General features: G+C 32.0%; 1 protein-coding gene across 1 annotated transcript; it reads right to left on the bottom strand.

The window, feature by feature from the left end:
- Positions 1-5665: 5665 nt before the first annotated feature.
- LOC123213586 (PR5-like receptor kinase) lies at positions 5666-6595 on the bottom strand. Its single transcript, XM_044633059.1, has one exon. It carries the CDS (start codon positions 6578-6580, stop codon positions 5666-5668), a length of 915 nt encoding a protein of 304 aa, XP_044488994.1. The 5' UTR covers positions 6581-6595.
- Positions 6596-15232: the final 8637 nt, after the last annotated feature.

A 15232-nucleotide genomic window follows, 5' to 3' on the forward strand; every position in this document is an offset into this window, starting at 1 on the left:
AACTCATTAATTACCCAATCCAATAATCTTTTATATCCAGACAAAAAACAAATTAAAATTATTAGATTAAATATGAAGTAACGTCTATGATTTAAACTTATAATTCATTCGAATGTTGTTACTCTAAAATGTTCATATTGTTGAAAATTTGACAAAAAGGTATAAATTTTAACGAAAACCCAAGTTTATTATTATTATTATTATTATTAAATTAATTGACTGAAGAATTAAAACAAAAAATATACTGTTCTTTCCGAGTTAGTGAGCCATATTCAATCTGACGCAGCCTCCATGCAATATTATATGGAACATATGAAGGAACAAATCAATGACGTCATTACATCTTATCGAAGATTTTGCAAGTGGCTTTTTATAGACAAATTATTGGCACACAGTAACATTTAGCGGTTTCTTTTATGATTTTCCCATCGTGTTGCCGGAAGAAAACATTAAGTGGGGCCGGCCTCTGGGAATGGTGTTATTATATAGCCAACACAGACTTGTTCCCACCCAAAGTTTACTGAACTTAAAACCTTCTATCCATTATTTAAAAAAAAAACTAAATATTTATTTATAAATTAAAAATAATAATTTTGATCTGAATTTAGGAATCTTAACTCTAACAAATAAGAGATCTCATAATAAAAATAGGAAATGAATAGAGATAAAATAATTTTTTCGTAATTTAGGATAAAGATACATATATCTCCACATCATCCTATCTCACCTTGTCTCCGTCCTCACCCTTATCTTTTTTTTTTATTAATATTTACATTTAAAATACTAAATATTCTTGTAATTTTAAATTATTTATATTTTTCAAATTTATTTATATTTTTATTATAAATATTAAAGTGATTTAAATATGTTATTTATGACATTTAAAATAATAGGTGATTTTAATTTTTGTTAATTTTGTTATTTAATATGTTTATGTTATATTTAAATGATATGGATAAGTTGACTAGGCATTGTCCTTGGCGATTGCTTTATAGTTGAAATCCAGGATTGTCACAGGTTTTGTTGCTGCCAAAAGGAAGTGAGTAATGTGAATTACAGTTTGGGTCTATAAAAAAGTTTCTAGTATGATTATTATAGAACAAGATTATAGAAGGCATGTTTAACATGTTTAAGTCTGCCATTTTCTTTAAACTGGTCAGAAAATTATGGTCCAAATATAGTAAAAATTCCCCTCCATCCAATGATCGTTGGCTAATTAAAATGATTAAAAATATGAAACATCATACTGCATAACATGTATTCCGCATTTGTTTTACTAAAGATTTAAAAAAGGAAGGAAATATTTTTGCCTCATTCACACCTTTTGAGCTTGACTTGGACTTGTTGCTGCTGTGGTTCGAAACAAATGAAAGTATATATACAAAAAAATCTTATACAAATTATTGTTACAAAATGTGATTAGATATTATTTGATTTGAAATTGAGAATTTCATACTTACATGTTAGATTTTAGTAATAGTTTTGTTTCGAAGATAGGATATTCAAAGTAATGTATTACAAAGTGAATATTTATTCTTGATGGCCTTTTCTTGGATAGTGAACTTAGTTTTAACTTGTTTCTACTATCCTGCAGTTAGATACGGTGAGCCTAATTTGTTCCCGGACTCTCTTCTGTACATTCGTTGTTTTTGTCTATATGTATGCATTATTTACCCAAAAAAAACAAAAAAAGAAAAAAAATCAACTGATTGTTATGGGCAAATTTAGTCACCTTGTAAGATTGCTACAATATTTTACCCGACAGTATTACAATGGCATCGGCCTGGAGACCTTTTCTATGAATCTGAAATTGGCTGGAGTTGATGAAAATTTGACAAAAATGGTGTAAATGATTACATGCATGTTTACTGTAAAGAAAACATACATTTATAGTTTGCATCATCATCATAATTGACAGAAGAATTAAATCAGAACATATTTTCCCAAGTGCAGTCTCTCTCAGTCTCAATTCAATTGCGAATCTGAAAGAAAAGCAAAACAATGGCATCATTACTTCTTATCAATGGATTTGACAATACATAAAGAGTAGGAGACAATTCTGCTCGCATCTCCTTCAGTACCATTGTTTTCTTCTATGCTTTCGAAAATTGGAAGTTAATTCCAGGTAGAGTAAGTAACACGCTGTCAAATAGGATTCTTGATATTATAAATTGGTGGTAAAGAATTGTGTAAAGACTCTGGAATCTGTTTAAAAAATTTAACTAATGATTTAAAATCCAAATATGGAACCAGTCAAACCTAAAACCAACTTGATTCGGGGATATTAGAACGCGTTGTGAATCTTAACTCAATTGAGCAAGCCACACCAAATTACGATTCAACTACCAGTTCAGCCGTGTCTGGTCCCAGCCATTGTATAGCTTGACCAGGCACTACCATGCCACACAACTTTGTTTACTTTTAGTTTTTTTTTTTAACTTTTTTTTTTTAGTATTATTATTAATTTGCATGGGAAACCCTAAAAGCTGCTTGTCTGTCTGCATGCATGCAAACCTCTTAACGGCCCAATTCCTTAAAATTAAAAAATATATAGGTTTTATATATATAATAGGGCCTTTAAAGGCCCAATTCTTTAAATCCACAAATGCAAGCTTGAACTCCGTCACTGATTCAAATTTCTTCTTCATCTTCGATTGTCGCATTTTGTCATCGGTTATTGTTTGGGCGCTTGTCATCAGACAATGTCAAATGTAGCAAAAAGAGAACGGAAGAAAATGGAGGAGCTGCGATTGTTGCTGTTGCCATTGTCAGAGGAGCCGTGACAGATTTGGAAACCTAGGGTTTAGGAATTATAAGGAAAAAATAAATTTTTTAAAATTTAATGTCAAAAAAAATTATTAATTTTTTAAACTTATAAAAAAAAATGATATAACTTTTTAAGATTTAATAATAAAATGATAATTTTACCCTTGCCTAATAAGATTATGAGAAGAAAAGTAAAGAACCCAAACCCACGTTTGCTATTATTAAATTAACTAGCTAGTGGATTTGCAAGTGAAAAAATATTTTAATACTACGTTTATTAACATTGAATATAATGATTAGGAGACCAAACAACAATAATTTTTTTCACTTTGAACATGCAGACAGAGATAAGGGAAAGATTCTAGAAAGAAGCTTCATAAGCCAGTCTTCAACAACTGTTCAACAACTACTGTTATCTTCTTTTCTTATTTCTTTGAAAGATTTGTGTGAAAATTGGATTTAAACTTGGAAGTTAATTCCAGGTAAATAGAAAAGGCCTTAATAGAAAAGTTGCTCTAGGTAATGCTGTCATCAAGGCCTTAGGATGGGTTGATGCCTAGTTGGTGTTTGAGTTTAAGTTTTTTCAACTCAATAAATAGTATCTGTGATAGGCCATTCATATTTTATTGTCAATAAAATAAATAATATCATTAAATATATAATTAAGTCAATCTTGAACCTAACTATTAAATTAGAATTTTGATTCAAAATCAACTCATTTAGTCAGATCGTACAAATATTCAAATGCTTATTAAAGGTTTACACAACTTAACTTTATATGGTCCGATGAATCCTTTCACTTCTTGTGGCAATAGCAGTGATTATAATTGCAATGTTGACCATAATTCTAGCTCTTTGCTTCAAGAAAAAGCTGACATCGACACTGATTGCCTTCTGGAAGAAGAAAACTAATGAACGTTCGAACTGAGCACATTTTCGAGAACTGGCTTACAAATTTAATCACTAATATTATTTTCATTTCCTTATATAATTCATTCAAATTTTTGGTTTACTTCACAAAGTTGAAAGTATGTCTGGGTTTAGAGAAGTGGGCTAACATTTGTGGAGATAAAGAATTGGGCCTTTAACATCCCTTTATTTTACATTTTTTTATTTTTTTATTTTTTTATTTTAGGGAATTGGATTGCAGACCATAGAAGCAGCTTTTAGGGTTTCTCTTCATCCCAATATTGGTTTACAATACTCTCACGTTCAAATTAATTATAATATTAAATAAGAAAAACTAAAATGAAACAAAGTTGTGTGGCATGGTAGTGCCTTGTCAAGCTGTATAATATGGATGAGACTCGAGACTGTTGAAGAGTAGCTTATATGAACAAACAATACTTCATTCTGGATTCTTCCCTTTATCTCGGTCTTCATCTTTTTCTAACATTTCTTTCAAGGTTTTGTGTTAAAAATTGTTTGATAATTAATATACTATACTATTTTTTAGATTCTAAAAATTAACAAAAACTAGTAAAACATTAAAACTTATCTATTATCAAAAAAAGATTTTGCGTTAATGTATTATTTGGTTGGAAGCATTTTTATTCTATGTAATATACCACATTTCTTATTTATTAATATTTCTTTTCTTTTAGTCAACAGTTGAATTGAGGAAAATAAACTTGAATAATTGGAATCCCCCCTAGAAGGGGTGTCAATATTGACTTTCCGTCAACTTCTTATTTATTAATATTTTATTTTATTTTTCTCTTCTATCCCTTACATGAATTTTTTCCAGATCTAACTTCCCAAGGAAGATTTTTAAGTGAATTTATGTATTAAAGTTAATTAGAGGACTGCTGCTGCTATAGCTTTGCAGAGCTTAATTAGTTGGCACGTTTTAATATGGATGCAAATTGTTCAAGACAAAAATTTAGTGATATATAATAAAGTTTATATATTACTAATTTCATAAAAATATATATCAGACATCAAACAAGTGAAGGTCAAATTAACTTTACTTGGACAAATAATTTAATGATATTAAGGTAAATGCTTTGCCAATTAACTTTACTTGTGCATGGGACATGTGATCTTTTTTAATTCTTCATTTAATTTAATAATGGCCCCCACCCCCCCCCCCCCCCCCCCCCCCCCCCCCCCCCCCCCCGGGATTCTCTATTAATTCACGGGAAGAATTAAAGAAGATAAAGAAAATTTGGTGGACAGTGTAAACGGCTTTGGATAAGTTGACTAGGCATTGTCCTTGGCGATTGCCTTAGAGTTGGAATCCAGGATTGTCACAGGTTTTGTTGCTGCCAGAAGGAAGTGAGTAATATGAATTACAGTTAGTACAAGATTATAGAAGGCATGTGTAACATGTTTAAGTCTGCCATTTTCTATAAAACCATACCATGCATTGGCCCTTTAAACAGGTCATAAAATTATGGTCCAAATATAGTAAAAATTCCTCTCCATCCAATGATCGTTGGCTAGTTGAAATGATTAAAAACATGAAACATCATACACTACATAACATGTATTCGGCATTTGTTTTACTAAAGATTTTAAAAAGGAAGGAAATATTTTTGCCTCATTTTACACCTTTTGAGCTTGACTTGGACTTGTGGCTGCTGTGGTTTGAAACAAATAAATCTTATACGAATTATTGTTACAAAATGTGATTATATATTATTTAATTTGAAATTGAGAATTTCAAACATACATGTTAGATTTTAGTAATAATTTGTTTCGAAGTAGGATATTTAAAGTAAGGTATTACAAAGTGAATGATTACACCTGCTGGATAAAGCTTTTCGTTCTATATTGTGAGCATAATTAAATTACCAATTTTACTAGAGCTTTCTCAACATCGCAATTGCGACTTTTATTAACAGTGTAACATAATTTCTCAAAATGGATACAATACAAACATTATTGAATTACAAGGCTAGAATGCAACTGAAGTTGTAGAATCTTTTGCAGGTGGTTCTGGGGAAGTAAAGAAAGGATTTGGTGGGATTTGCAAGGACTCAAGGCTTCCTTCCAACATTTCCACCACTCTACTAATTGTTGGTCTGTCAGAGGGATTAGTCTGGATGCACCACAAGCTCACTATTACCATCTTCTTAACACATTCATTTGTCATGCCTTCTAATCCAAGTTCTTCATCTGCCTCAAGACGTTGGTAAATCCAATGTGGAAAATATATTTCATTGCTATTTTCGACTCTAACATTGTTATTTATTCTTCCTCCAGTCATGTCTAAAACCATCATTCCATAACTATAAACATCTGACTTGTGAGAGACTATTCCAAAGTTCCTACAAAATACTTCTGGAGCAATATAACCAATAGTCCCTCGTGCAATTGTCATTGATACAATACTTTTTTTCTTTGAGCAAATTTTAGCAAGTCCAAAATCAGATATTTTGGGACAAAAATCTTCATCTAAAAGAATGTTATGAGGCTTTATGTCAAAGTGCAAAATTCGTGTATTGCAACCATGATGTAGATATTCCAATCCTCGAGCTATGCCAATTGCAATTTTGTACAATGCTTCCCACATTAACTTATGATCTGTCTTGGATTGATTGTTTTCAAATATGAACTTCTCGAGAGATCCATTGAACATGAACTCATAGATGAGAGCTCTTTTTCGACCCTCAAAACAAAAACCTAAAAGAGTGACTATGTTAACATGAGAAGTCCTACTGATGCTGGCAACCTCATTAATAAATTCTTCACCATTACTTTTGGATTCAATCAAGACCTTCACTGCCACATTACGACCATCAAGCAAGTGGCCTTTATAAACGCCTCCATAGCCTCCTTGGCCTAGTTTATGCTTGAATGAGTTGGTCATTTTCTTAATATCTGAATAACTATATCTTTTAGGTGCAAGGGATTCATGGTTCCTTAAAAATGCCTCAATGTTTCGGCAATCCTCAGTTTTGTTTTTCCAGAGGACCAAGCAATTATTTGAAGAAAATTTGTTCCTGAAGCAGATAGCTAGGAAGATCAACATGCCAATTGCAATGGCTACTATTGCTGCAATCAAGAAAGGAATCATTAATACACTGCCACCAAAAAACAGGGCAAACAGAAATAAAAACCTGTTAAATCAATGTATAACCTGTTAAATGAACTCTGGTGAAAAGGATTTTGGCATTGCCTGCAAAATACAACATACCATCAATGCAAACTTCCCTAAGAAAAACAAAAACTCTTAATCTACTATTTCTAATATTGAAATCTCCAAAATATTAGACCCCAAATGGTTGGAATTGATTACCACTTTGTTTATAAGGCTCTATGCAGACGCATACAGGTTTTGTCATCTAATCAGTGAGTAGTTGAGGGTGCAACGACGGCTCTCCCAAACCCGCTTAAAAATTTCTTTTAGATATAGGAATGCTAGTAGGTGGTTTGTATTAATGAGAGAGGTGAAATGATATTATTATCATGTTAATGTCATAAATATAATAATAATTTGTTTTCGGTAAACTCATGGGCATACCCAAAACTTTCATCAAGGGAGGGTCTTTCGACTTTGTTATTGTTCATTAATTAATTAGGAAAAAATTTAAGAAAGCCATCAAATCTTAAGAAAATAATAAAATATCAAGAAAATGAAAGGAAAAAATACAATAACACAAAATACTTTCTTACTTAATTAGAAAAATATCTTCATGTGAAAAGAATAAAAAAGAAAATTCACTCAAATCCAATATCTACAAAAAATATTTAGAGTTACATTATCAGAAAAACAGACAAACGTTAAGTTGTATAATTGTAAATCTAATTATAAAAATCAAAACTCAATTATTCAAATTAAAGATTAATACTTTCTTTGTGTACTAATTAAAATATCAAGTTAGAATGTTCTATCTAAAAATCTGAATATCTGAATATCGATTATTTAAATATAAAGGCAAATTATAATAATATTCTTAAAGTTCTTCAATATAACACAATTTTTCAATTTGATATATTTTAAAATGTTCAATGATATTTTTATTTCGAGACTTAGGTAATTTAGTATATCCAAAATATTATTTGTTATTTTGAATATAACATGGGTACTTTGTCAAAATCTCATTTGTCTTTTTTTCATGAAAATATATATCCAAAATTTTAATTATTATTTTAAATATAACTTGGGTAATTTGAAGAGACAAAGAAAATAATCAACTATAAAACACTACTATAAACAACTAATTTATACAAACATGCATGACATTCAATAAAAAAAAAATAAAGACATTAAAAAAATATGCATAAATCACTCTCTAATTTAATATTTTATTATACAAATTTTATGATGAAAATAATATTTGTGAAATAATTTGAAAATAGGTTTTAAGAAGCACATTTTAAATTTGAGCGAAAAAGTGATTTAAGTATGAAAGGGAATAAGGATTCTGAGAAATGTTTGAATTATAGGCACAAACACACACAACCGCACCCCACACTCTCCACCACCCCGGGGAGGGCATCCTGGTACAACAGACCCACCCCTGAAACCATTCACTCTCTAGTTCCTCAATTAATTAAAATTTTCAAAGGAATTTCAGTTAGAAGAGACTTACCAGGAGATGTGCAAGGCACAGTATGAACCTTATCCGAGTTGAAACGCACGAAATGATTAGCTGAAACACTGAAGCCAGGCAATTTCCTGGAGACATTTTCTAGGTTAGGATCATTCTTAACCAGTGCCAAAACTTCACCTGCAGTGGTGATTTTAGCAGTGGTTATGTTTTGTCCATCGCCACAAGTTTCACGACGCACACAGGCTTCATAAAAAGGGTCCACTTTGGCCAAAACTGTTGCTGAAAGAGTACAAAGAATGAAAACACAGAAGCCTGGAACTTGATTCTTCATCTGGGGATGATGAAATTGTGAAGAAGGGTAGAAAGTGGACTTATTAAAAGCTAAGAGAAACCATCACTATTTATTGAAATGAGACCAGCTATCCGGTTTTTCACTTTCAGAAGACTTGCAAGATCAAATTGACAAAAAGTCTAAGCTGTCATGCGGCATCGTACATATTTGCCAACCAGAAAATCACTGTTAAACAAACAAATTAATCTTGAATCCAAATTGTCAAGGTAACTGTAAATTCAAAATGACCGAATTTGAATTTGAACTAAACTAATTTAAATCAGATCTATAAGAAAAATGTTATAGGCATTTACTAGGATGACCGATACATAACATAAAGGAAAATTCCAAGAACAGGGAAAGTGCCACAGTCCTAAGATTGATAATTAATGGGACATTAACTAGATTGATTTTTCTAACATCACCCATTGTCGTAGAAAGCGTCACTGAGAAGATTTGGGCCAACTGCACAGGCAAGTGCATAGGAGACCATTTTCTGCTCACCACCAAGGAAAAATTGAATGATCTTTGGGAAGGGGCAACAGTGCATGACAGCGGGGCATTTGCTTGAGCTGTTTTGCCAGATCAATCATGTCTGGCCTATCTTCTTCTGAATGTGATACACGTTTGAAGGCCAATTAGCAGATCAAGACGAAGATGAAAAAAAGGTGAGTTTGAGTCTTAAAGAGATTAGTTACAAAATGAGAAGCAGAATGAACATAACCAGAAAAGAGGTTCAGAAGACTTTGCTTCAAAAGTATATAGGAAATCACAATGAAGTTCTCTAGATTTATGACAAATTGACAATAAGTTCAAACGATGACTCAAGGTTAATATATGAGTTCTAATTAAAATATTATGGTAAACTGTAGAGGAAAACTCACTGCAAAAATCATAGAGATAGGTTTACATATTTATTCACTAATTTTCTTTAATATTTATTGCCTTATAATTCATTCAAGTTGTTGGTTTACTTTAGAAATAGGATGCTTATAAGTTATATAAATTGGTGGTAAAGAATTAATACGGTGACATGTTTTTTTAGTTTTTGAATCTATGGAGATCTGAAAATATTCTTAAAAGGGATGGAAAAGAAAATAAATAAATAAATAAATAAGAAATGACATAGAGTAAATATTAAGATCCCTTATTCCCTTACAAGGATCCCATTTAAGTTGATTTTATTCAATTCAACTGTTGATCAAAAGAAAAGAAAATATTAATAAATGAATAAAAATATGTATAAAAAGAAATTGTATAAACTTATTTATACAAACAAAAATGATAGTTTATGATTGGATAATATAACTTTTTTTTTCTGTTCAAAACTACCCAATCAATTACTATTTTATGAATACATTTGTACATTACTATATATAGTATTACACTTAATAAATAAGAAATTGTATGGCCTTACCTTAATCAAGTCATCTGTGGACAGTGATAGATGAAAGAAAGGATTAGAAAATTTTAGAAAAAAGGAAATTCATGGAAACAGGTCCCTACAAAAATAGATAAATTTCACCATCATCAATATTCAAACTGATTACTGTATCTTGATTCCAAAATGCTGTCCCAATTTCCAGCTTATGTTTTCGTGAAGAAGCTTCTTCCCACAGGACAAGCCGTTATCTTTGCTGCCTTGTTCACACTATTTTGGAAAGTTCTTACAACAGACTCCTTTTTGTCAAAATCAACAGATCATTGGATGACTCTTAATCTCTTGTTTCAGACCAATCCTAATACCTGTCATCGACGTGGTCTTCAAGTGACCTTAATTTGTCCTAGCATTGCCAGTGGCATAGTCATTAACCTTTTCATAGTTGTTTTTGTCATGCAATATGATGTAAATGATTGTTTGTATAGGTTGAGCATGAGGAACTGGCTTAGGACTTCTTTTGGTCTTTTTGATGCTATTAATTTTTGTACGGGTTTTCTCTTAAACTATCATTGTTGAAACTTTGATAGGGCTTTAAGAGAAGACATCCCTAGTTTTGTATAGTCTTTTCTTGGATGGTGAAGTTAGTTTTAACTTGTTTCTACTATCCTGCTGTTAGACACGGTGAGCCTAATTTGTTCCCGGACTCTCATCTGTACATTCGTTGTTTTTGTCTATATGCATTATTTACCAAAAAAAAATCAACTGATTGTTATGGGCAAATTTAGTCACCTTGTAAGATTGCTACAATATTTTACCCGATAATATTACAATGGCATCGGCTGGAGACCTTTTCTATGAATCTGACATTGGCTGGAGTTGATGAAAATTTGACAAAAATGGTATAAATGATTACATGCATGTTTACTGTAAAGAAAACACACATTTATAGTTTGCATCGTCATCATAATTGACAGAAGAATTAAATCAGAATATATTTTTCCAAGTGCAATCTGTCTCAGTCTCAATTCAATTGTGAAGGTCTGAAAGAAAAGCAAAACAATGGCATCATTACTTCTTATCAATGGATTTGACAATAGGCCAAACGACTATTTCCCACCCAAGGTTTGATGTTTTCTCAAATGTCCCCTCTTTAACTATGGAAACACCAAACATCCACCCATGACCGGTTAGATTTAACAAAACTCTAACGCCTAAAAATTTTATCTCTTTTTGCCCCCCTAAACTTTAAAAACTAAAATTTTCTCTCAGCCTAAGTTTTAAAAAATGACAGTTTCACCGTAGGGTTTGGTTTTGAAATCTCCGACAATCGTTCCGGCTCCATTGTCGACGACCTCTCCCTCCCGAAGCAGCCTCTCCTTCCGGCGAATGCTTTCCTCGCATTTGGAGGCTCGATCGGCTTCGTCTTCGCCTTGGGAAACGAAGAACTTCATTGGGGAAGACAAAGTTCTTCGTCTTCCCAGACAAAGATGACAGCTTCGTCTTCGCCTGGGAAGGTGAAAAACTTCGTCTTCCGCGACGAAGTTCTTCGTCTCCTAAGGCAAAGACGAAGCCAATCGAGCCTCCAAATGGGAGGAAAGCATTCGTCGGAAGGAGAGGTTGCTTCAGGAGGGAGAGGCCATCGATAATGGAGCCGAAATGGTCACCGGAGATTTCAAAACCAAACCCTAGGGTGAAACTGCCATTTTTTAAAACTTAGGCTTGGGGAAAATTTTAGTTTTTAAAGTTTAGGAGGGCAAAATTAGATTCTATTTTAGTTTATTTTTAATATTATAGCGAAAATGATGATTTTACCCTTTCCACCGTTAGAGTTTTGTTAAATCTAACCGGCCATAGGTGGGTGTTTGGTGTTTCCATAGTTAAAGGGTGGAAACTTGAGAAACATCAAACCTTGGGTGGGAAATAGTCGTTTGGCCTTGACAATATATAAAGAGTAGGAGACAATTCTGCTCACTTGTCTTTTAGTACCATTGTTTTCTTCTATGCTTTCGAAAATTGGAAGTTAATTCTAGGTAGACTAAGTAACACACTGTCAAATAGGATTCTTGATATTATAAATTGGTGGTAAAGAATTGTGTAAAGACTCTGGAATCTGTTTAAAAAATTTAACCAATGATTTAAAATCCAAATATGAAACCAGTCAAACCTAAGAACCAACTTAATCCGGGATATTAGAATACATTGTGAATCTTAACTCAATTGAGCAAACCCCGCCGAATTACGATTCAACTACCAATTCAGCCGTATCTGGTCCCAGCCATTGTATAGCTTGACCAGACACTACCATGCCACACAACTTTGTTTATTTTTAGTTTTTTTTTAGTATTATTATTAATTTGCATGAGAAACCCTAAAAGCTGTTTGTCTGTCTGCATGCATGCAAACCTCTTAACGGCCCAATTCCTTAAAATTAAAAATTATAAGGTTTTATATATATATATATATAAGGGCATTTAAAGGCCCAATTCTTTAAATCCACAAATGTAACCCACTTCTTTAAAACCATGCAAACTTTCAATATATATATATATATATATATATATATATATATATATATATATATATATATATATATAAGGGCTTTTAGAGGCCCAATTCTTTAAATCCACAAATGTAAGCCCACTTCTTTAAAACCGTGCATACTTTCAAGCTAGTGAAGTGAACCAGAAATCTGAATGAATTATATAAGGTAATAAAAATAAAATTTGTGAATAAAATAAATATGTAAACCAGTTCTTGAAATTAAGCTAAATGTTTGTATGTTTATTAGTTTTCTTCTTCTAAAAGGCAATCAGTTTCAAAGTCAGCTTTTTATTGAAACAAATAGCTAGAATTATGGCCAACATTGGAAGTACAATCGCTCTACAATAAGTGAAATGATTCATCAAACCGTATGAAACTTTTTGTGAACATGTAATGAGGAAGGATTTGAATGCAATGCATAACCCTTCTCTAACATTTGAGCAACACTTAATAAGTTATGATTGATTTGAGGAACATAAAGAACATCATTGATCACCTTAATGCCTGTTGGAGACTCAATGAGGATTGCACCTTTTCCTTTTACATTTAGCAGTTCACCATTTTTTATCTTCACTTTGAAGGTGTAAGTGCAGTCAAGCTTCACCAATAGATCGTTGTCATTCGTCATATGGTTTGAACATCCACTATCTATTAGCCAAGTTGAATGTTCTTTTGTAGTGTCACAATTAGACACCATAAACAAATGTTCACTTGTTTCATTTTGCTTCTCCACTTCTTGGACTTGCTGACTTTGCTGAAATGAGTTGTTTTCTTTACTTTTGTAGACTTTATCAACATGCCCAAATTGGTTACAGATCCTACATTTAGCATTAGGTCTGTGCCAACAAAAATTTGGAGAGTGGCCTCTCTTTTTGCAATGAGGACACGGTTGATACCTTCATTTCTTATCTCCAGATTTTTAGCTCTCACATCCAGCTTGTTTCCATTTTTCCTTTTTTTCACCAAAGAATTTTTTGTGAGGATTGTTGTTAGACTTCTTCTCATTTGTTTTAACACTAAAAACACTTTCTATGTTTTCTTCTTGCCTTCTCAAAGCTCTCCTTTGGTCTTGAGCTTTCAAGGCATTAACCACTTCAGATAAAGTTAACTTTGAAAAATTTTAGAGTCTTCAAGAGAAGATATCTTGGCCTCATACCTTTCTGAAATGCTCACCAAGATTTTTTTAACAATTCTTTCATCAGATAATTTTTCTCCCATCAATCTAATCTGATTAACAATCTTCATGGTTCTGTTAGCATATTCTTGTATGGATTCAGTCTCCTTCATCTTAAGTACTTCAAACTCTCTTCTAAGATTCAAAGCCATTATCTGCCTTGACCTTTCATTACCCTATGAGTCTTCTTAGAGCTTGTCCCAGGCCTCTTTGGCAGTTTCACAAGCAACAATCTTTGTGAATACTGCATCTGTTACACCCTAATGAAGAATGGACAGTGCTCTAGGAGTTTTAGTTACGTCCTCTTCATGCTGTCTGATTTGATTTAGAGTAGGATTCGGCCCCAAAGGAGGAGACTGTTTTTCCTCCTCAACATAATGCCACAATCCAACTCCTCTAAGGAAGGTTTTCATCTTTACTGCCCAAATATGATAGTTTTCTTCATTGTATACAGGTGGAACCAAAAAAGAAGAGGATAAAGCCATCAAATAGATCAGTCTAAAAAAAACTTATCAAGAAATTTAATTTTAGCCAACACAACCCTTTAAGATCTAATAATGCTTTAATACCATGTTGAGATGTTGAACTAGAAGATAGAATTCAAATTCAGAAATACTTTGGCTGAACCAAGAGGAAGAAGAAAAAATGAAAGATCAGATTTTTCAGAAGAACACAGAGGATGAAAGAAACTGATGATTTGTCGTCGCACACTGATGAAGGATTTCTATACATATATATATTTCATATGGTACAAGCTTTTACACTATGCTTTAATAAATGTCTGTCATACTTGTTACAGTAAAAAGCTTCCAAAATGTCCTTAAAACCAGGATCATCATACATTTTAAACAAAACACAAATAATTTTCAACTACCACGACTGACTTGGATTATTTAACAAAAAAATACAAAGAAGCTCAACTTACTAACGGTTTATCTAAAAGGAGAAAGAAAAGCACCCAGTTATCTACTTTATTCATATCTGAATTTTGATTTATACAAGAGGACAAGGAGAGCTCTCTCTTTTTCTATTTTTATTGTTGGAAAAGGATAACAATAACCTAACATTAACAAACATACAAATCTTACTCGAAACTGCTAATCCATAGATAACAAGTACATGAAAGTAGAAAGCATCAGACACAATGGACAAATGAACATAGAAATAAAAATTATCATTTCTACCTATGGGCAACTTGTCGTCCACCAATCAACCATTAATGACAAAACAATCAAAAATGATCAGAAAACATAATTCACTAATTTTTTTTTAATATTTATCACGTTATAGTTCGTTAGCAAAACACAAGAGTAAAATAGTTATTTTAACAATAATATTAAAAAGTGTATAATTTATTATAATCTCTCTCATGTTCTATAAACTATCAACATCATCCCTACCTAAAATTTTATATTTTTAAAAAGTCACATTTTCTCTCCGAACCTAGGGTTTTTCTTCTTTACCTCTGCGACCATCATCTTCATCTCTAATGACCTTCCCTTTTTATCTTAAACCATTGTCGTTGACCTACCAAGAAA

Source organism: Mangifera indica, chromosome 4 (genome assembly GCF_011075055.1).
Source record: "Mangifera indica cultivar Alphonso chromosome 4, CATAS_Mindica_2.1, whole genome shotgun sequence".
NCBI classification, from domain to species: Eukaryota; Viridiplantae; Streptophyta; class Magnoliopsida; order Sapindales; family Anacardiaceae; genus Mangifera; species Mangifera indica.

What these genes read in the sequence shown, in the direction of transcription:
- LOC123213586 (XM_044633059.1), bottom strand. Translation starts at nt 6,580, where the DNA reads ATGACCAACTCATTCAAGCATAAACTAGGCCAAGGAGGCTATGGAGGC.